The 24,053-nt window shown below is 41.8% G+C and overlaps 1 protein-coding gene across 1 annotated transcript in view; it reads right to left on the bottom strand.

The window, feature by feature from the left end:
• Positions 1–24,053, bottom strand: part of RALGAPA2 (Ral GTPase activating protein catalytic subunit alpha 2) — a 282,968-nt gene that overhangs the window by 73,175 nt on the left and 185,740 nt on the right. Inside the window, exons 36-37 of the mRNA XM_004270420.4 lie at positions 21,974–22,132; positions 3,637–3,764 (exon numbers count right to left, since the gene is read on the bottom strand). Coding sequence (XP_004270468.2) covers positions 3,637–3,764; positions 21,974–22,132 — 287 coding nt within the window. The remainder of the gene's footprint in view (positions 1–3,636; positions 3,765–21,973; positions 22,133–24,053) is intronic.

Below are 24,053 nucleotides of genomic sequence, written 5' to 3'. Positions count from 1 at the left end.
ACGCCCCCAGTCCTCAGCTTAATAACAAACATTGTATTTTCTTGAACATTACTGAACAAAGTTGATATAGAAGTAGTTAAATATTATACAGAACTGAATCTCAGTGGACCGTATATGAAGGCAGTTGAGTATCAGTCGCTAGCTGGGGTGGGGGGCTGGCTCCCTGGGGAGGCCACGCTCCCCATCTGAACCAGAACTTGCAGTGAACGCAGAAAGGCGGCTACGGTGTCCTAAGAAACGTGAACAGCCAAGGTACCCTGTGTGTCCTTAGCTGTGTTACTTCCCTGTATTAGCCAACAATTTACTCTAAGAATGATGACATAGAAGGAAAGGGGAAAACGGCACCGTGGTTCCCTTTCCGGTCAGTCCTTCCTGACTCGTCCGTAAACTGAGTGTAAGTTTTAGAGCATAGGGAGAGTGAAATAAAACCAGTTATTGCCGTGTTTTGTGCCGTGTTTCCACCGTCCTAGTCAAAACAAAATATATCCACATACAAGTTATGAAGTACGAACGGGTGACTTCATACATGAGTTAAATGCTTTTATATTTGCATATTAAACTGGCACTGCACAATATAAAGAATAATAAAATTAATGCTAATAATCTAAATTTTTTGTATTTCTTTACTTAAACTGATAATAAATAGCAAATTAAAAAACACCATGACAAGTCAGAGAAAAACTGCAGGAGAATGGAAAAAGCTTTATATTTTAGCATCTTTAAAGGCACTTTCCCTGCTTTTTGAATAAAGGACCCCACATTTTCATTCTGCACTGGGACCCAGAGGTTATACAGCCAGCCATGGTTTCAGGGGTGTCCCAGGTATCACTGATCTTCTCAGCCCTTGAGAGGGCTTGCAGGGGCTTGGGGTAGTGGACCCTACACCCACTCCTGACCTCTTCCCCTGGCGTCACGTGGCTGTGATGCTGTCCTAGGATGTGAACTTTCAAGGTGGCCATGAGGTGAAAGTTAGGGTCCCCTCAGCTCCCCTGGTCCCGCTCAGAAGACCATCTCTGCTGGAAGCTCACTCCTACGGCTGACCACTTGAGAACACTCTGAGTCCCTGTGTTTGCTCTTGTGCCCTCCGCCTGGGACCCGCCCCTGCTTCCTGGGGGACAGAGCCTCTCGCATCCCCCCAGCTCGGCCACCAGCTCTCTCCCTGGCCATCTCAGCCCCGTTCCCCAGTTGCCCTGGAACTTGATTAGTCTGCCTCTCTTCTCAGGGTAGCGCGGGGCCAGGACCGTGCCTGCCTGCTCCCCGTGGATCTCGAGCCCGGCACTGGGCTGGGCGGATCCTGAGTCCACACTGACTATTTGTTTGATAAATGAATCAGTGCAAGACGACACCCATGTTAGGATGTGTTAGGTTATTCAGTGTTTTTCAAAATTCAAATCTAGGGCTTATCTCAGTGAAGCAGTGAATTCTAGACATTAGCTGCGACACCAACAAGCTTAGACTTTTCCTAAAGCATGTGAGGACCAGGATGTTTTAATAAAATGTTAAAAAAGCAATTCATTATTAATAGCCTAGGCGGATATCTATAAATATTTAAAAATTTTTAAATTAGTAATTTTTTAAAGAACAAAAATACAAACAGCCCCACCTTCATTTTCTCTTATTTTTTCCACTTCTCCTAACTTTTCTTCCTCTCATACCTTTGGTTTCTAGCCTGAATATTAGCTCTTTTGCAGGCAGAAATTAAAGAATAGAGTAGTTAAGTGATTGCAAAGCTTTCCCCATTAATTACATCTCTATAAATATTTATAATATTTTATTTCTTGTCTCAAATAATTTATTAGTACCAATTACATCTCCTCAAGGCATAACGCAAAAGAAAAATGTTTAACATTTTATAATGATCAACATAGTAAGTTTTGTTACTTTCTTTTTCCTAATTTCTGTACTAAGTCATCCTCCAAGATGTCGACCTGGCTAGTTTATGAGTGACTTTGGAATACAGCATTTTCTAACTCACGTTGGCATCAGTAGCCCTAAGCCGGCACCCACTTTAGTCAAGTGTGGTTGCTTGGAGAGTTTTTAAAGTGATGCTGAATCCTATCCTTTGAACTTTTAAAAATATCGTTTTCCCTTGAACCTGATTATTCTGAAGACACGTTAATTCTGACTTGAGAAAGCAGCGTCCAACAACACAGCAAAGCGTGGCTCTCGTAACAAGCAGTTCCGTAAGTGGAGAAGGTGGGGTGACAAAAATCACAATGGACTTACACAAGACGGAATTTTCCTGTTTGCAAATGGCTTTTTCATGCCTTGGTCCAACGTCCTTGACTGATAAGTGTCCAGTTCATCATGCAAACCGACAAGCCAATTGCTAAAAAGGTCTTTCTCATTTCTGCCAAGAACCTCTCTCTGAGTCTGTGAAATAAAAACGCCACGCGGAAGGCTGAATCGACACCAGCCGTAAGATTAAGTCCAGAGTGCCGTGGAGATCACTGCACAGAACGCCTTCTCCCAAACACCACCACCACCGGACAAAGCAGGAGGGAACAGGCCGAGGGGATAATGCTGCCCAGGCCCCCGGGGAGGGACCAGATGGGACCTAATAGCTCTTTTCTACTACTAATTTCTATGATAATTCCGAGTTGCCACATGGCATATGTATTTTTTTTTTTAACCTAAAGACAGAATATCTGTCAATGAAGTGACCAGGATTTTAATGAAAGGTATTTTTCATGAACTGTATCTATTCACACGTTATATTTCTCACCCACCCCTCACCCCCACTCTCCAGCAACATGTCACTGATGGTAAGGTTGCGAGAAGTACAGAGACAGAGGTCAAACACAATACGCTTATCATCATTACCAATACTAATTAGAAACAGAGATCCTGAGTTTTATTAGGAGGTCAGATGCCTTTCGCAGTGATTTTTTTTTTTTTTTTTTTTTTTGCAGTGATTTTATGAAGTTGCCTTAATTTCTTTTTCTTATGGTCAGGGGTCAGGCCTGAATTTAAAGATGACAGCATGCCAACTAATATTGCAGAAAAAACAATTACGCTAGTAAAATTTCTTCTGTTTTTAGAGAGAAGACCAGAAATGAGAGAAAGAGATATTAATGATTTGGGAAAATGACAAAAGGAATTCCAGCCATTCTTACTGATGAGTTCAAGTACAACTTTCCGTCCTCCCGAGCAGACGCAATGTTCCCCTCCCCCGACCTCCTGGAACACCATTTGTGCTTCTCTGGTGGCACCTGCCACGTTCTTTGATTAATTAGCGTCGTTTCTGGTAGGCACGTGGAGTGACCCCGTTGCATTTTCTCAGCACCCCACCTTACACACAACAGACTGCAGCAAACAGGGAGGGAGGAGGAGACCGAACTCGGGGAGAAATACCCCAGGAGGAATGAGCATCTTGTCATAGGCAACACTTCTTAGCATAAACATATGTGACTTGATTATGAAAATAACTCTTCTAAGTTTGATGTAGCACAAAATTATCATATTTAATATAAACTAAGGAATGGTATGAAAATCATAGTTTTCTTCAACCCAGATTGAAAAAAATTCCCTCTTCCCTCTTCCACCCGGTTGTTAAGACTTACCTCTCACGAGAGGGTGCCTGGAAGCTGGATGCTGGGACGGTTAATACATTACACACTTAGCGTAAAAAGATACAAGCTCTGGTAGAGGGGGATGAGGCACTTCACGGCCCTGCTGGCGTTGATGCAAGTGGCACAGATAAGGCTTGGCAGGAGCTGCCCACTCACGATTGCTCCATCAAACAGGGGCCCAAAAAACGGAACCTGTTGATTCAAGACAAAACAAAACCACTTAATTTAAAAAAAAAAAAAAAACCAGTAAAAGTCAAACCAAAGACATGAGAACAGCTGCTTGATGTCTCGGACCTGTCACAACTGCACAGGCTGCCACCCACAGACTGGATGCTAGACCTGGACCCAGTTCCAGGGCTTTCGGATCAAGCCAAGCAGGATTGTTCCACGACGCTCCTCTATTGCGAACTCTTTGGCTAAACTTCTCATGACAGATTGTCACCAAGTTCTCCTTTTCCTTCTCGCGCTGTCATTCACGGCAGTGGCATTGTTCTAAGTATCTCCACTGTGTGGAGTATGCACAGTACACAGCCAGGCCTCACTGGACACCCCTAGCCTGGCAACCTTCTGAAACCAGTTTTGGAACTGGTAATATTTTTGCATGAATCCCAATGCATGTTAACTCTTAAAGGAGATGACAACTGTCCCCACAAGGTCCTTCTCCTTCTTGAACCTTCTTTCCCTCTGCTTCCGAGACACTGCATTACCCACATTTCCTTCTACTTCTTTAATAGAGACTCGGCTTTCCTTCATGCCTGGGCCACCCACAAGGTTTTGCTGCCTGTCTTTTTTGGATTTCTTTTTTCTCTCTCTCACTATTTGTTTGTTTTTTGCATTAGAATTTCATCTAATCCATTCACTACTATGGAGATTGGCAGCTCCATGTGGTCAAGGACTGGGTCTTCCTTATGACTCTTGTATTTATTCCTATCAGTTGCTTATTCATTTATTCAAAAATATTTATTATGTGACAGACACTGTTTTATTGACTGGGGATACAGCAGCAAATAACAAAAAAAATTCCTGATTTCATTGAGCTTAGAATTTATTGGAGGTTTCAGAGCATAAACAGTTTAAATACATAAAATATGTAATATGTCAGGTAGCAAAGTGCTAAGGTGAAAAAGAAAGCAGGGAAGAGCAATAGGGCTCTTTCTCGATGGGGGGGGTCCTCCAGTTAGAGGTCGCACAGCCGGGGGCGCTGCAAGCAGAGGACTGGACAGAGGGAGGGGTGACCTCAAGCTTCGAGGACGGCTGACGGGAGAGCATCCCAGGCAGGGCAACAGCAAGTATGGTGCCCTGGGTGGGAGCAGAATCCGTATGTTTCAGCAACAGTAAGGAAGCCATGGTGCTGAAGTTGAGTGAGTGAGAGAAAGCACGGAAGGAGATAAAGTCAGACAGGTAATAAGAGGGGCTGTGAGGGGAATTTTATAGATCTGGATTTCCGCTGAGTGAGGTAAATGCCTTCTGCAGGGTTTAGGAAGTGAGGGATATGATCTAACCTGCTTTTTTTTTTTTTTTTTTTTTTTGGTCACGCTGCACAGCTTACGAGATCTTAGTTCCCCGACCAGGGATTGAACCCACACTCTTGGCTGTGAAAGCGTGGAGTCCTAACCGCTGGACCACCAGGGAAGTCCCAAACCTGCACTTTAAAGGTATTGCTCTGGCTGCTATGTTGGGAAAACTGCGAAGAGTGAGCATTATGGAAACCAGTTAGGGAACTACTGTGTGATCCAGGCGAGGGGTGATGCTGGCTTGGATGCCAGTGGTAGCAGGGGAAGTGGGGAGGTAGAGCTGAGAGGATTTGCAGAGAATTACTAATGAAGTGGGAGAGAAAAAGAGATATGGATGATGCCACGGTGTGTGGCCTGACGACCGGAAGGTTGGAGCCACCTTGTCATGAAAGACTGGCGGGGAGGGCCATGAGCTCAGTGTTAGACGTGCTAAGCTTGAGATGCCTTTTAACTGCCCAGTGGTGATGCTCGAGGGCGGCAGTGGACACATCGAGTGGCAAGCCAGGGGGAAGGCTCAGGCTGCAGATTTGTAAGAGTTATTCACTGACACCTGGTGCTCACAGCCATGAGGCTGGATGTTCAGACAAAATAGGCACGTACAGGGTGGTATGGCCATAGCCCAGGCTGGGTATTCAGATGATCAAGAAAAGGGGTTCAAGAACTACATCCTGTGGCCCTCCAATGTTTAGAGGTTAGAGACATGAGGAAGAATTATCGAATAACGCTGAAGAGTGGCTGCACGTGGAGGAGGAAAACCTCCAGTGAGCAGCACTGACCCTGGTACACGGCTGAAATGCAAATGAGTAAAATTCATTAATATTTGAAATAATTTAAATAAACTAATAAATGTGGGTCTCCAGCCTAGGTCTTTTGACTCATGTCAAAGACTGTTTATCTGTAGAACACCTTTTCTGTGGTTAGAATTGGGGGAGGGGCTTGGCATACACAGTGAATGAAAGACTATCTTTGCCCGTAGGAACTGACATGAGGAGCTGACACAAGAAAACTATGCACTAATATCCTTCAACAAAAATGTAAGAACCCTTTACAAATTTTTAGCAAATTAAATCCAGCAATATATAAAAAGGACACTGTATCTTGGCCAAAGGGTACTTTCCATAAAAAAAAAACCAAGGTTGGTTCAATACCCATAAATCCATCAATGCAATTTACTACATTAGTAGAATAAAGAAGAAAAACCATATGACCTTCTTAATAGAAACACGAAAAGCATAGATAAAATTCAACTCTCATTCATGATAAAAAAAAGTAATTCCCAGCAAACTGGGAATAGAAGGAAACTTCCTCAATTTGATGAAAGCTTCGAGGGAAAAAAAATTATGGCATAATTCATGGTAAAACAATAAATGTTTTCTACCTAAAGACCTGAAAAGGCAAGGATGTCTACCCTCACCCCTGTTAGTCAACATTTTTAAAGGTCCTAGTCATTACAACAAAGAAAAATAAAAGAGAGGAAGAAAAACGAAAGAAGCATAAAGATTAGAAAGAAGTAAAGTAATTTTTATTCACAGATAACATGATTATGTCCATGAGAAATCCAAAGGACTTTAACTAGAACTAATAAGTGAATTGTGAAAGGTCACTGTATACAATATACCCTCCAAATAATTGTATTTTTGAATGTTAGCAACCAATAACTGGAAAATGACATTTAAAAATACTATTCATAATGGCACCAAAAACGTCAAATACCTAGAAATAAACTTGACAAAAGATACGCAAAACAACTGTACTTAAAACTACCAAACATTGCTGAGATAAATTAAAGGCAACCAAAACAAACAGAAAGATGTACAATGTTCATCGATTGGAAGTTTCCATATTATAAAAATGTCAAGTCTTCTGAAACTGAATTATAGATTCAGTACAAAACAAATAAAAATTCCAACAAGCTGCTGTTATAGATATGGACAAGCTGATTTTAAATTTACATGGAAATGAAAATACATAGATTAGCCAAGAAAATAATAATAAGACATATTACCTGATTTCAAGAAATACTATAAAACTATAATAATGACTATAACATAATATTGGAACCAGGATAGACAAATATATCAACAGAACAAAACATAGAGTCCAAGAACAGAATCACACATATATGATAACTGATTTGCAATAAAGGCAACATACCAATTTTATGGGGAAGGAAAGTCTGTTTCAATAAAGACACTGAAACAACTGCATAGACATATTAAAAAGTGAACCTTGACCTCTACCTCATACTACACACAAAACTGAGATGGATTATAGGTTGAAATATTAAAGCTAAAACCACAAAGTTTCTAGAAGGAAACATGAAAAAATCTTTGCAACCTTGGGTGAGGCAAGGATTTTTTAGGGTACAAAAGGTACCAACCAGGGACTTCCCTGGTGGTCCGGTGGGTAACACTCTAGGCTCCCAATGCAGGGGGCCCAGGTTCAATCCCTGGTCGGGGAACTAGATCCCACATGCTGCAACTAAGAAGTCCGCAGGCCGCAACTAAAAGATTCCACATGCTGCAACTAAGACCCGGCGCAGTCCAAAAAAATAAAAATAAAAGTACCAATCACGAAAGAAAAAAATTAATTGGACAATAAAAATTTTAAAAATTCTGCTCATCATGAAAGTGAAAAGGCAAGCCACACATATTCCACCAAAGTGTATATATCCTAAATGTTCATCAACAAGAGCATGAATCAAAATTTGTGGCATGTTGACTCAAAAGAATAGTCCACAGTAATGAAAGGAAGAAATCTATAACATCATGGGAATGCCCCAATATAATGCTGAGTGAAAGAAACAGACACAAAGAAGTTCATGCTATATAATACTATTCAAAAACAGGTAGAACTAATCAACATTGACAGAAATCAGAATAGTGGCCACTTTTGGGGAGGATTGGTGATTTCTGGGGGTTGGTGATATCCTGTGTTTACATCTGGGTAGTATTAAATTGTCTACTTTGAGGGGCTTCCCTGGTGGTCCAGTGGTTAAGACTCCATGCTCCCAATGCAGGGGGCGTGGGTTCGATCCCTGGTTGAGGAAGTTCCGCATGCTGCACGGCGTGGCCAAAATAAATAAATAAATAAATCGTCTGCTCTGAAGACATTCATCAAGCTGTGCATTTACAATGTGTGCCCTTTTCTTTATGTTACATTTCAAAGAAAATATTTTTTAAAAGACAAGTAAGAATATAGACGATTCCAACAACACAACTGACAAACTCATCCGAATGGATACATACAAAATACAGTTGCAGAAGACATATTCTCTTCAAGCGTGCACAGAATTTTTTTTTTTAATTGATCATATTCTAGGCCAAGGATATAGCCCGTGGGGCCTAATTCCAGCCTGGTGCCTTTTTTGAATGGCCTGCAACCTTAAGAATGGTTTTTACTTTTTCAAATGGTTGGAAAAAAATATTTTGTGATATGAAACTCAAAATCAGCCCAAAATACAGTCTTACTGGAACATGGCCACCCTCTTCACCTGTGTCTGCTTTCACACAGCAACGGCAGAGCCGAGCAGTTGTGACAGACACTGCATGGGCAACAAACCCTAAAATGTTTACTACCTGGTCCTTTAAAGAAAAAGTTAGCTGGGCCCTGTTCTAGGTCACAGAGCAAGTCTCAAAAAACGTCAAGGGGCTGAACTCATACGATCCGTATTTTGTGCCCAAAGAGCTATTAGTTAAAAATCCACAGCAAAAGGAAAACCAGAACAAATCTCTATGTTTAGAAATGAAGAAATACTTCAAAATAACTCAGGGGCCAACAAAAGTACTGAAATGAATATTTTAAAATATGTTAAGCTGAATAATAATGAAAATAGTGGATATTATAACTTACATGTTGAAACAGTACTCAGAGGAAATGTGTAGGATTAAATGCTTATATTAGAAAGAATAAAGGCTGCAACTGAGTGAGACAGGCATCCATCTCAAGAAATACTGGAAAGCCAAAAGAATAAAATAAACTCGAAGAGTAAAGGGAAAGAAAAAAAAGGCAAAACTAAGCATTAATGAAATAGAAACACAATAGAGAGAATAACCAAGATCAAAAGTTGGTTCTTTGAAAAAAGTCTAATACAATTAATTGGTAGGTCTTTGGCAAGATGAATCAAGAAAAGAAGAAAGTACAAATAAATAATATTAAAAATAAAAGGGGGACACGACCACAGATGCTTAGAAAACGTGTATAGCTTTTTATGCCTATTCATTTGGAAATTTAGATGAAATTGCTAAATTTCCAGTAACATACAACTTAGCTAATATAGATACAAGATGATATATAAAAACCATAATTCTATAAGCTTTAAAGTAATTGAATCACAGTGAAAAAAAACTATTTTAAAGAGGAAAAGCCATCCCAGATAGCTTTACTGGCAAATTCTACAAAACCTTTAAAGAACAAATTATTATTTTAGAGACAATTCCAGTGTATAGGAAAAGGGAAACCAAACCCATTCATTTTATTAGGCTAGTGTAATCTTAATAACAAATCAGGAGCCAATCTCACTCATGAACATGCATGTAAAAATCCCGGCAAAATTCTAGCCAACCAATTCAATAATGTGCAAAAAATAATAAAACATCATGACCAAGTTGAGTATATCCCAGGAATATGTGTGGGTTTTCATTAAAAATCAATCTATATACTTAATGACATTAGTAGTAGAAATGAGAAAAGTCAGAGGATCACCTCAACAGATGTTGAAAATGGTGTTTCATAAAATTCAAAATTCATTTATGATAAAAAAAAATTCTTAGCCATCTTGGAATAGACGGGAACTTCCTTAATCTGTTAAAGAATATCTACTAAACCCTACAGAAACCACTAAACTTAAGGGTAAAACATTAAAAGCTTTACGTATGTAAGAGAGAAGAGTGTCCCCTTGATCACATCTATCAACATCTGTGCTGGAGATTCTTGCCAATACAGTAATGCAAGAAATAGAAATAGGAGATTATGAATCAGAAATGAAGAGGCAAAACGGTCATTATTTCAGATGACACGATTATATTCACAGAATCTCCAAAAGAATCTATAGAAAACGCTCCAAATTCATAAGAGGGTTTATCAAGGTCAATGGACACAGCATAAACAGAAAAATCCTACTGCATTTCTATCTACCAGCAACCAATGATTAGAAGATGAAATGAAGAGATACTATTTACAACTGCATAAAAATATGAAGTCCACAGGAATAGATCTAACAAGGAAAGTATACAGAAATCTGTAAAACTTCACTGAGAGACGTTCCAGTAGTCTAAATATAATAAATGGAAGGATGTATCTGTCCATGGACTAGAAGACTCAGCATTTGTTACTTCCCATCCCAGACTGATCTGTGGATTCAACACACCGTATCTGATGAGCTGATTCTAAAATGTATATGGGAATCAGAGAGGCCAGGAAAAGCTAAGACATTCTTGAGGGAGAACAGGGTAGGGGCTGGCCTCATTTTATAGCAAGTTACACCACAAGGTGTAGGAAGCAAGACAGTGTGACAGAGGTCCACTGGACCCAGTGGAGCTGAGTGGAGGGGCCTACATGCAAGAAGATTGTTGAAAACTCATTTCCCATGCTCACTGGGACATACTGCCATGTGAGGGTGGGATACTGACTTATAAGATATGGTATGTCCTTGGAACCAGGAACCAATACATGGTGGCCTTTCTTCCATAATCAGAATACTCACATCTAGGTATAGCGGGGGAAGGAGAGTGCTGCTCCCTTTACTCCTCCTGACCCACATGTAAGTTTTTTCTTTTGCTCCTACAATGCTGGTCTCTGATGTTAGTTTTTAGTATGGAAGGGAGCAGCAACCCTACCAGAAGAAGGCACTGTGGTTCCCCTCAGTTGGAAGGGGAAACTGCCCCTGGTTATCAGGCTCCCCAGATCACTGGACAGCAAGGTAGTACAGGGAGTTCTGGGGTGGCCTGGGTGAGTCGCTCTGCTACACAACGGGGACGGGGAAAAGGGAATCTCCTGCGCACCCTGTCCTGCTCCCACGCCCAACGGGAAATTTATTGGAAGACTACATCAAGTATTAGGCCTAATCACAACCTCAATTCATCACTTCGTCCCTGTTGAGCATGTATATTCACAACCAACTAAAGCTTCTGCATGATGACCAAATCCTGGAGATTAATAAGATTTTCCAAGACTGCTGACAAACTAGATTTCCTTTCCAGCTGCAAATTAGGAGATGCATGTGGAGCCCCTCTCACGTGCTCCGCATTGAAAGGAAGAACAGCTGTGAGAGGAAGCACAAAGCTAGAAAGTACAGCCCCAATGATTTTCTCCTCATCAGGCCCGGGTCTAGTCCAAGGCACTTTCACAGCCAGGTTCTCTTGGCCAGATCCCGTGAAAGCAGAGAAGACTCGCATCTGCAGAGAAGTTCCTGCTGCAACACTGTGCAGCCTAACAGCACAGGGATGCACCCAGTTGCTGGAGCAAGGACAAGGGAGAATCCTTGGGACACACAAAGTGATTGGAAATCTCCATTTGATTTGTGGGAATTAATCTTTCAAGGACTCAGTCGAGACATTTTGGATAATCAACAACTGAGGTCTGTTCCAGTTCCTCATGGATGACCTCTAGCTTCCAGAACTGGAACACTGCCTCGAGATCCAGGCCTGCTGAGCCCCGGGCTGTGCTGGAAGCTGTAAATGCAGAGTCTGGGTGGTGTGACTTACCCAGTTTGGTCAGTTATGCCTCCCTTTTTAAAAACTAAAGGCATCTGTTCATAACAAAGATAAGGCCATGATTTTTGTGCCCAGCTCTTTGACACTGCTTTTCTCATGTAAGAGGTGGGTGACTTAATCAAAGGTCTAGGATTCCGCACATATGCCTGTAAAGTGTACACAGTCCTTCATTATAAGCCTCTGCCCACAGGTGTGAAAACTAACACTCTTCTACTCAGAAAGAGATCAATGCTACTGGGATTCAAATTCTGGACTTGGTTCGGCTACCCGGAAACCAAGTTTGCTACACTTGCACCAACTGTGGACGTATTTGGAGCCCAGGGGCAGTGTGGTCTGCCCTACTGCCCTCACAGACTGGCTGAAAGGTTCAAATGCTATATTAATAAGTGTGGTGCAAACAGTACTGTCCTAATGAGAGGGAATGTAGAAGAATCATATACTTTTGAGATAAGGGTGAAAACTTTAAAAGAAATATAAGGTATATTTCTGAGAAGGAGAATGTTTATTTCCAAATATATTAATCTCTGTATATGTATAAATATGTTCTCTAAATATCAGAAGGTAATTTTTGGAAAAAATGGATAATCAGAGGACTCTCAAGTTTTGCCTGAAACTTCTGAAGAGTACACACAATCTTTCTAGGCTGAAAGGGGCAGGGAGATCAGATTTCATCTGTTTCATAGTTACGTATTTGCCTGCTTTGAGGGCTATGGAGGAATACAGAAAAATAAGTCACGGCTCTTGCCCACAGGCAGTTTGCATGGAAGATAAAAATACGTATTCAAGAAGGCAAAAAGATGAAGAGAAAAAAAGAGCTTTAGGGTGAGTACAGACATAACGTTCTGTAGCCAGAGAGAGTCCTCTTCTAGCTGAGAGAAGCCTCGGAAACCTTCCTGTAGGAGGCGGTCATGACCGTGGGTGTCAGCAGAGACTGGTGGTGGGAGGGGAGGTACACCCCAGGCAAACAGTGTAAGACGGGAAGGAAAGGGTGAGGGGGCACTGGCTCTTTTGCTAAGGCAGCTTCCCCACCACGTACGTCAGGAGTTGAGCATTAGTTGGTGTTGTGTGAACAGACGTGACTAAAAGGTTACAGATAAATAAAGAGCAAGGGTGTCGACAGAACCGGGCAACAGCCCGCACGCTGCTGCCGAGGTGCTTCCTGGGTAAGTCAGAGGTTGGGCACTAAAGGAGGTAAGGCAGGAGGGAAGCCTAGACTGTGGACTTGAGAAGACTGAAAAGCTCTGGAATTGGTACCTTGGGAAATGCATGGCGCATCAGAATCACTGAGAGATACAGGAAAATACTGAAGAACAGCTGGGGGACCCAGCTGACAGCAGACTCCGTGAACGCCCAGCAGAAATAACCAGCTCGTTTTCACAACTCGTTGCTGCTATATTTGCCCACCTGCAGCCTCTCCACCCACCTAATGTCCTGGGAAACCAAATGCAGGCAACACAGAGCCCCAGGTAAATTTTCTACATTTATTCATGAGATGAAAAGGCCACGATGAAAGCGTGCTCTTCAAGTCTGTGCATGTCGCTAGGAGATACAACCTGGCAGAGGCCACAGAGCTAACCTGGAGATGGTCTTTGCAAACTAAGTGGTCAGGAACCAAACGCAGAAGTCAGGCAGGGAAGAATGCATGTTTTTATACTTGGAGGGAAAAGCCACATTACAGAAAGATGGGAGTAAAGCAAGGGCCTGTGAAGTGAAGAGTAATGGCAATAATGACCACAATCTCTATGAACAGAACTTTGTGAGCTGGAAAATAATGTTAGAATAAGGGGTCAGGAAGGAAAGACACGGAAGAAAAGAGCTCCTACACATGGGCGACTAGGCATGCGGGGAGACGCCCATCCCCCTAGAGAAGCCGTCTGGTTACCTACCCCGAAGCCAGAACCGCCTCATCACCCATGGGGACGGGGGCCATCCCTGGAGATGTGGTCCTACAAGGCTCTCATTGAGGGGCAGGCCTTCACGTCTACCAACCAAGGCACCAGGGCGGAGCAGCCCCACCACCGGGGACACCACGTGCCTTGCCCCAAATCCTGCCTATGAACCGAGGAGAAGAGAACCTATTTGGGGGCGTTTCATGAAAACTGCAAACAACACAGTTTCTCACGTTTCTGACCAGATCCCCAAAGTCAACCTAAAACAACCAAAAAGTTATAATGAACAATGAGAGAATCAAGTGCCAGACTGGAAATAACGAAGGGCCAAAATGAGAGGCCGAAGAGAAAGGAGTGATTTCTGGGCGTGGTTATTCACAGGGCTGTAGGCACCAGGGATGCTGGCTGCACAGACAGGCTGACCCTCACAGGGTCATCCGTGCGTGAGTGAGGTCAGAACCGGTGGTTTCTCAGGGCGCTTCTACCCCCCGTGTCTAGGATTCCAGGACCTGCCAGTTTCCCCCTCTGGGAAGCTCACGATCCCACGATATGAACTTCTGAACTGAGAGGGTGTGTTCTGGCCCTGCATTTGTGCCTGAGATGCCAAAGTGGGTGACAGATACATTGGTTAAAAAATTGCATTTAAGTATAACAACTTTTCCGTTGGAAAAAAGAAATATCAGTTACGTTATTTGTCAGAAAGACTGAGAAGTCCACGGACTGAAAACTTCATAAAAAGTTAAAATGTGTTAAATTCCAAGCACTTCTCATGTGCTCCATGGTCCAGGGTGGGATGTGGAGGGGGAGGCATGGCCCTGTCCTCCAGACATGCACACACGTGTGTGTGTGTGTATATTTTATATACATTTTACTTCTTTTAGTGTTTGCCCTTGAGTTTGACATATACATTTATAACTAATCCAAGTCCTCTTTCAAATAACACTTACCGCTTCACAGGTAGTGCAAGTACCATATAACAGAATATTTCTAATTCTTCCCTCCCATCCTTATAACACTGCTGTCATTCATTACTTATCCATAAGTTATAATCACTGAATACATTGTTGCTATTATTGTTTGGAACAAAATGTTATTTGTTAGATCAATTAAGAATAAGAAGATAAAACATTTCATTTTACCTTCATTTATTCCTTCTCTAAAGCTCTTCCTTTTTAAAGTAGATCTGTGTTTCTGTTCTGTAATATTTTCTCTCTTTTTTATGAACTTATTGTAATATTTCTTGCAAGGCAGGTCTACTGGCTACAAATTTCCTAATTTTTGTTTGAGAAAGTCTTCATTTCTTCTTTCACTTTTGAAGAATACAGAATTCCATGCTGGTGGCTTTTATCTTTCAACACTTGAAATATTTTACTTCATTTGCTTCTAACTTGAAGGATTTCTGGCTAGAAGTCCAATGTAATACCTATCCTTGAACCTCTATAGTTGTTATTTTTTTTCCTCTGGCTTCTTTTAAGATTTTCCCATTGTTTTTGATTTTTGGTAGTGTCTGTTTGGGCTGCTTTAACAGAGTACTATAGACTGGCTGGCTTATAAACAACAGAAACTTATTTCTCACAGTTCTGGAGGCTGGAAAGTCCCAGAACAAGACGTCAGAAGATGGCTGGTACATGGACGTCTGTCTTCTCTCTGTGTTCTCACACGCAGTAAGGGGTAAGGGAGCTCTCTGGGGCCTCTTTTATAAGGTCACCAATCCTACTCCTGAGGGCCCCACCCTTATGACCTAATCATCTTTCTACCCCTACCCCTAAATACCATCACAGTGATGGTTAGATTTCAAAATATGAATTCTGGGGGGTGGGGGGGGACACAAACATTCAGTCTGCAACATGCAGTTTGAATGTGATATGTCTAGGTGTAGATACTTTGGTATTATCCTCCTGGGTGTTGTCTACACTTCCTGGATCTGTGGTTTGGTATCTGTCATCAACTTGGAAATTTTTCACATATTATAATTATATATTAAAATATGTTATATAAAAATATCTTTAAGTTATAATTTCAAATATTTCTTCTGTTTCTTTCTTTTCCTTCTAGTATTCCCATTAGGGGTATATAACACTTTATAATTATCCCACAGGTTTTGAATGCTCTGTTCAGTTTTCTGATCATTTTTTCCCTTTGCATTTCAGTTTTGATATTTCTATTGACATGTCTTCAAGCTCACAGTTCCTTTCCTCACCCGTCCAGTTTATTGGTGAACCCATCAAAGGCATTCTTCATTTCTGCTACAGTGTTTTTGATTTCTAGCATTTCCTTTTAATTCTTTCTTGGAGTTTGCATCTCTCTGCTTCCATTACTCATCTCTTCTTGCATGTTGTCCATTTTTTCTATTAGAGCCTTTAGCATATTAATCATAGTTCTTTTAAATTCGTGATTTGATCATTTCAAAATCTTTGCCATATCTGAGTCTGATTTTGATGCTTGCTCTGTCTCTTCAAACTGTGGGGGTTGTTTTGCCTTTTAGTATGCCTTGTAATTTTTTTGTTGAAAGCTGGACATGATATACCAGGTAAAAGGAACTGAAGTAAATAGGCCTTTAGTGTAAGGCTTTATGTTTGTCTGGCTAGGAGTCAGGCTGTGTTTATGGTTTGCTGAAGTTGTAGATGAAGGTGTCAGAGGCTAAAGCTTCCTTGGATGCCTCCGTTTCTGACTCCCCTGTTGTGTCTGGGTTTCTCTAGAGACTTCATGGATAAGGTCTCAGATGTGCAGCTCTTTTGGTTGTTTCCTATTACTATACAAAAGTCTGGCTGATGCCATGGTGAGGTGTGGGGGAGAAGTGCTCCACGGACCTGTCATGAGGTCCCTAACCCTAATCCTAACCCTAAAAAGCAGTCCTGTAATCAGTGAGATGGAGCTGTGATAAAAGAATTCATGAAGAAAACTAGACAACAAAAAACCCAATACAACAAACTAATGAACTTCAAGTACAGCACAGAAAGTACGCCTCTTGTTCTGGGGGTGCTGGGCCAGTGTCCTGCTTATGGAGGAGTTCTCTATACTCCTGACACCCCAGCCTGCTTTGCCCAGCTTTAGCCGAGGGTGTGTGCAGCCGCGTGCAGGAGATTTGAAAGGCACATGCGTGTCTGCCGAGGGGTCAGAGAGTGGGCATCGTGGGCCCGAAGGCCTTTCCTGCTGAGGTCACTTGGGGCAGAGGATGAGAACTGTCCTACTTTCTGACACAAAGCGGGCTCTTCCACTGGCCACTCAGGATACATTTACACAGGCTGGCTCTGGCCAAAGGAGGAGGATAAGGCAAAAGCAGGAAGATGTATTATCAAAGACCAACTGAAAAAAAAGGGAAAACAATAGCAACTTTTGAGGAAAATCAATTGAGAAGGAATTCTTAATAGCCAAATTGTTGTGAAAGATAAAACAGGAGCTATGAGTTAATAATAGGCTACAGATTTTTTTCCATCTGTACTGAGGCTTATCTTATAAATAAATGTTCCTTATTATTCTTTGGCAACTGTTTGTGGGTGACTCAGATAGTCTTTCAAAACTGGACAAAAGGAATAATATAGATCTCTTGTATCCAGGGAATTCCTCAGATTAGGAGTGGCCATGAATTAGAGAAGAAATTTGATTTTGATATAACATCTGCAAATGACAGCTGCCTTTTCACAAAGTTCCCAGTGTCATTCCTCTACTTTAAAAACTCCCAATAACGATAATAATAAATTACCAAAACAGAACATATTGCAGTAATCCACTTAATAACATATTTAGTGAATTCTGGTTATTCAGTATTCTCAGTTGTCTTTTCAAAATAAATGATTCTTTACATATTCAAAAACTAACAACTTACTTTCCCTGAGAATGTCCCAAAGTATTTTAAAATGTATGACTTAATCTCAAAAAGGTTATTTGGTTGGGGTTGAGATAAATAAGAAAATTGAACATTTGAAATAAGAGGAAATTTATATAACCATGTTCCAGTCAAACACATTCCCTTCATAATAAAGCCACGCTAGGAAAAGATTTCCTTCCAAACACAGGTGCCAACACTGGCTCCTCTTGGCCTCACATGTGCAGATGCTCTTGTGGCTTCTGGTGCATCGGCCCTAACTAGCATTTTGAGCACTTACTCCAGGGAAAGGTCCTGGGCTAGGTGTCATTCTGGAGAGACACACACACACACACACACACACACACACACACACACAACAGCTGCTGAGCCTGCAAGGGAGCCAGAAACTACCTCAACGGCAGCTTCAGGGCAACTTAGGGAAAGGATGGGCATCTAGGAACACGAGGATCCAAGGAGGGCCCATCTTCTTTAAAGTGTGCTTAGAATCCCCGGAAGGACTGTAGACACCCTGGTCCCCAACCTGAATGTTACACCTGAGGAAGTTAAGGTCCAAAGACATTAAGAGACTTGCTCAAGATACCCCCCACTGTGGCAGCACAGGAACTGGAACTTTGCGGTCCCCAGCTCCTATCCTATTACTCTCTCCTGCCTGTGCTTCTTAGAAAGGACTGAGTCATCACCTGTTTTCCTCCCAGGCCCATAACTACCATGGCCAAGTAAGGAGAGTCTAGAGGATGTTAACATGTTTTTCATTTACAAAATGGACACTGGTTGGGGTGACAAAGAGGACGCTTTCCCACAGCTTCCTCTTGTCTTAACTGCTCCTGGTCAAGGCTTCTTCCGCTCATCTACCCTTTGGTCAGATAGTCACCAGCCAGTCACTCATGTGCCTGGAGAGAAACATGACAAAAATGCTAAAACATACCTTCACGAATTCATACAAGCCAATGAGCTGAGCACCCGTACTGTTTCCAATTACTGGAAGAAGGAAAGTAACACGGGTACCTCCTGCAGTTTGGAGACTTTATGAATCACTTTTCTGCAGGACAGACTGGGCGCTTTAACAAACCCTGTATATCACTCACGTTCTGCCCCATGTGTACGTCTTCTCTGACTACTGACTTAGTAATACAAGTAGGAAAAACCACAAGTCTGACAACAGCACATTTCTTTTCCGTGACCAAAGGCTACGGCATCCACATTTATGGAGACAGACTTATCTTGAAAGTAACCTAACAATGGTATTACATTGCTCAGCACACTGATTTTTTTTAAATGTATCTTTTAAAAAGTTCAATGAAAAGCTCAAGAAGGGAGCAGACCCTCTCAGATGCCTGCCTGACACGAACACAGCCGTGGTCCTTCGACATACCGTTTTGCAAAGGCTGTATTATGAAGAGGAGGCGGATTCTGCCAGGCACATAATTTGTATATTTAAGGGAGGTGTATGGATGAAAAAGCGAAATATGTTAAATTTCAAAGGCCTTGGAAGCAGTGCTGTCTGTGAGCTTGTATTACAAACAGCCTCACATTATTACACAGGCTATTAATGAGGCCCAGTGAATGAAAGTACAATTTGAATATGCATGACTCTATCCAGTGAGCAGGACTTTTGTGTACTGATGAGGTTTGTTTTTTTTTTTTTTCCCTCCTAAAGAAGGATTAAAATTATTCTTAGAGAAGTATGGCTGCCCAGAGGCTGGTAAAGTGTACTCAGACCACAAAGTCACACCACGTTCAGATAAAAGACACAGGTCCTCCACAGACAGCTCTGATGCTACTTATCATTTTGGAAACTCGTGCACAGCCTGCCCTCCCGAGAAGGAGCTTCCTCAACTTCAAACAGCTGCGTCATGACAATTTCTAAGCAAAAATACTGATTTTGGTGGCGATCCCTAAAAGTAGGCAAGGTTAAATAAACCTTTCAAGTACAAAGCCATCCCTTCCGTGGTAAGGCGCTCTGGTTAAAATACTGGGGAATGGGTAAATTATTGCACCAAATGGCTGAGAATTAATCTCTGCTGACTAGCTGTAATCTAACGAGGCGTCTGTGTCCCCGGGAGCCCGCGGCGCGTCCCTGGCGGTATGCGCAGTGTGTCGAGTCTGCGTGGCACCCTTTGTCCCCGCTCCCAGGCGGCCTTTCCCCTCATTGTTCATAATATCCTCATGCATCTGGGACGCGTGGAATGCATTCATACTAACAGACTTACCATTGTTTTCTCTCTGAAGCTTTGTTGAGCAAAGGCTGCATCGTGGTTACTGATAATTATATTGCTTAATTAATCAAGACAAAAAAAATTTGCAAATCATTGCCTGGTTGCCAAGCAGGGAGATAAAAAATGACAACAATACAAGCTGAAGCAATATAACAAAAGTAACAGCTATCTGATCAGAAATTCTTATATAATGAAGCTATTAATGCTAAATCGGTTAATGTTAACATTGCTCCAGGTGTCTCTACTTAGATGTGAACAAAAAGGCTAACATTATGGATATAAAAGGCCAAATGTTGCCATGGATTCTGTAACCTGATAGAGAGGACAGCCTTTTCATTTGATTAGGGAATGCAATTTAAATACCAGGGACCGAAGCCAAACAAACAGACTTTCCCTCCACAAGCCTCTCGCATTCACCCTGGGGTCAGTGGTTGGTGAACAAAAGGTCAGCCACACTTGCCCTGGAAATGTCTGGATTAATTTTATTACATTGTAATGGTTTGTCCTTTAAATGTGGGGATAACACTAAATTTCTAGTTGGCCATTATTCTCTTCTTCCCTTTAGGCTTTTTGAATTGAAATATTAAGAAAACGATTTGCTCGATTCATCTTGTCAGAATTTATGGCCAAATTTATAAAACTTACACATTTTTTAAAGAAACTTGTTTTCATGCATTATAGTACCTTTTCAAAAATCACTTTGACACTATGAAGCGAACTCAAATGCCTTTTATGTTCTTAATTTACTATAAAAATAAAAGTGACATTTTTAGGACATTAAATGACATTTTAGAGGGCCGTGTTGAAAATGAACTAATAAAGCCAGTTAATCCATACTAAATATTAAAGAAACACATTCTCCAGTTTTGAAAGCTACAGGATACTGAATTTATTGGTTGTCTAATATTAAAATTTTCAGTTTAATTTTTTAAATTAATGTCCTTCATGGACACACGCAAATGTTATTAGCACTAAGAGCCATTTTCTTATACAAACGTGAACACTTCGCACGCACAGAGACTTGAACCAAAGATAACACAAATATTTAACACGAAGAACTTTGGCATCTTTGCTCCCTGAATAGAAAAAAGGGTTCCCTTTATGTCAGGCTTCTCACCAGCCAGAGTAGGGGCTTTTCTGAGTTCAGGAGTTGACTAGCACTGTCACTATTTATTCTATTTTCATGGTAGTAACAATAACAAAAAAAATAATAGCAATAATAATAATTATTATTATTATCATTAACACTTAAGTAGCTTTTCCTCTGGACCAGGCAGTGTTTGAAGCACCCTCCATTTCTTAGTTCGTTTAATCCTCACAACTTGAACACTTTAGATTAGGTTATAAATCCCAGGAAATCTTTACCTACTATTTTTAAAGCTTAAAAATAGCGAGTATTTAGAACAGTAACTTTTAGCTCCTGCAGGAGGACAATTTGGAATGGAAATGAAGGTTGTATTTAATATCAAGCTGAAACACACAAAGTCATTTTCTTGAGAAGGAGAGACTTAATACACTAAATGTCTAATTAAAAAGCTAAAAAAAAAACCCCAAAAAACTCACCTTGTATTAGTAGTTGCAAATAAAATCAAGTCACTGTATCAAGCACTGTTAAACCACCACTAAAGGCAGGGCAAAGACAGAAACGGAAGCCAATCCAGGTCCCGGCACTCAGGCCCTGGATGGTTCCGGCTGTTCCCATGATCGATTCCAATAGACCCGGCTGAACTGACGGGTGGCAAGGCACGTCCATTGTTAGAAGCCCCGACATGGGCCGAGCCATGGAGGCCCAGCTCTTTAGGACTTTTCCACGATCCTTCAGGACTGACCCCCGTTAGCAGCGGCAGAGGCAAGGCTGGATCCCGTACCCACAGCTACCCACAAAATGCTAGATGTGACAAGGGGCTCATTCAACTCTTATTGTTATTCATCAACATGCCCCAAGTTCTAAATGACAATTTCTTTAAATTATAAAATCTTAAAAATTAAAAACATTTAAAAAACCATACGTGTCTTTACATTATAATTTTCAGAGTCTCAGTAATAAAATACAGAATTCTGTGCTCCTGATGAAAGATTCTTTGAAAATCCCAGTTCATATTTAATTCCTATTTAGCATGTATAATTCACACACATGTAAAGTGGCCCCTTTAGCATACTGGTATCACTGTTTTTCAGTAACAGTGAATCACATGGCAAACGCCTGTACGAGCCAGAAGAGTAATGCGGTGAAAACGTACCTCGGGTTTCTTCGTTATCGCGATAAAGAACATGTGATTCTTCATGGGGTAGATGATGATTGAAACGTCTCCGAAGGCGGTGGGGATGATCCCCCTGCGGTAGTCCCGGGAGTGTTCAGACCAGATGATGTGGACCTCGTCATTCCCCAAGTGACGGAGCTGCAATGGCAAATTGGCTCCTTATTAATCAGAGCGATAACAGCACTTTAGGAGGGGTCGTGGCTTACAAATTGAATTATTATACACAGAGGCAAAAATAATTCACCACCAAAAAAGGCTACAACACCGATGCCTTCTGTGGGGATTTTAAAAAAGCACAGGTACACGAAAAAAACACAGCTTGCCCTGCTATGAAACACATTGGAACCGAGAGAGAGGCATGTAAGCATCGCAGGTACAAGACCTTTTCCAGGATTTGTTAAAAATTTAATTTTACTCCTGCAGCAAAGCCTGACGCAGTATGTGGCTGAGCATGTTTCTGCACAGTGGATGGTGTGAGACTTTTATTCCACATTACAGTAGAGCTTCATTAGGCTCTGAATTCAACGGTTATTAAAAAAAACAGAAGATGAGTATAAGAGAACAGAAGCCATTATAATACAATCCTTACCAAATGCATAAAAACTAGATTTATGACAAACCATTAAGTATGTATAACACTACCTTTGTTAAGAAACTAATGTGTTACTTAAATTTCATAAAAGACTAATACCAAGCACTAGTACCTAGCATTTGAAGAGTGCCTTACTGTAGAGAAAGTCTGTTCACACATACATTTTGTTCAGTCTTTCCACTAACTCTCTGAGGTAGGCCACGTTATCTTTATGCTGTCTGATAAGGAGGGGAGGGGGCTCAGGAAGGCGGGGCACACCCCTGCCACGGTGTAGGAGGCAGGGCGGCCTGGAAGCTGGCTGGGGCTTCTGACCCACCTGGCCTCCACTGCCCATGGCCATCTAAGCTGTAGCCAGGGCAACTGCGCTGTCACAGCTCAACTCCCCCAGCCCTCTCGTGTATCACTTTATACACAAGAGGTCACGTGGTCCAAAAACAAGTCTGAGACTCCTGGCCTCTCGAGGAGGGCTTCCCATGCCTCCAAGGAAGGGAACCTGTGAGCATCCCTCAGGGCCCAGCTGGGTCCAATGCAAGAACACCCTCGACAAAGGTCCTGCACAGTGACTGCGCGTCCCAGGCTGGAGAAAGTGCAGGTGAGGTCATCTGGGCAGGCCTGGCGGTGTGACGCAAGCAAACTCGATTGTAAAGGTTAAAATGCTGGCTGAAATTGAGGTCCTAAACCCACAGAGGCTGACTGGTGAAGGCCCTTGGACGCCTCCTAAGGATGTGAGGTCCCGGCCCTGCACACACTGCAGAAGGAGGCCATCTAGCACCAGGACGAAGTGTGTCCTGCTTCCTAGCTTATTTAACAGGTGAACCCTAAAAGTGACTAGATTCAGAGGCACTTTAGTACAGCAGAGATGTTATGTCAAAGCTAATGCTTTGGTTTTGTCTTAAAGTATAAAAAAGGATGCTCTGAAGTACTATGTATTTAAAACACTTTAATAGAAATACAATTTCTTTATAGACTCTCTGACCACAAAGGGAAAACCTGAGATCACCCCAACAGGTCTCCTTTCTGTTTACAAGGTCACAAAGGAGGCTGGTTTGCTGCAATGCCTGCTTCTCCCTCCCTCTGTCACACCTCTGGGGACCACTGTACCTCTGCACCTACGGTGAGGTGCGAGCTCAGGTGGCTCCTAGGTGAGGCGCTCTGTTCAGCTGAGTCTGAACCTGGGCTCTGCGACACATGCCACTGCAGGCGTTGAGCATGAGGCACAGCAGTGCAGAAAAATTCAACGGCGTCTACAACTTTCTAAATGCAAAATCACCCAGTACATGTCTTTTTCCTTCTCCTCCTCTCTTACATATAAACACTAAAAGGGTAGCAGGCAAAAGGTGTACCAACCCGTTACATACATAGTTAAAAAAGAAGACCCCGGATTTTCACAGTAACACTAGGCATCTATCTCTCTCTTTCTCTATTTCCATTTTTCTTTCTTTTTCCTTTTCAGTAAAGCATGCAAGG

Source organism: Orcinus orca, chromosome 16, assembly GCF_937001465.1.
Source record: "Orcinus orca chromosome 16, mOrcOrc1.1, whole genome shotgun sequence".
Taxonomy (NCBI): Eukaryota; Metazoa; Chordata; class Mammalia; order Artiodactyla; family Delphinidae; genus Orcinus; species Orcinus orca.
The sequence above is the reverse complement of the archived record's forward strand: the minus strand, read 5'-3'. Positions and strand labels throughout refer to the sequence as shown.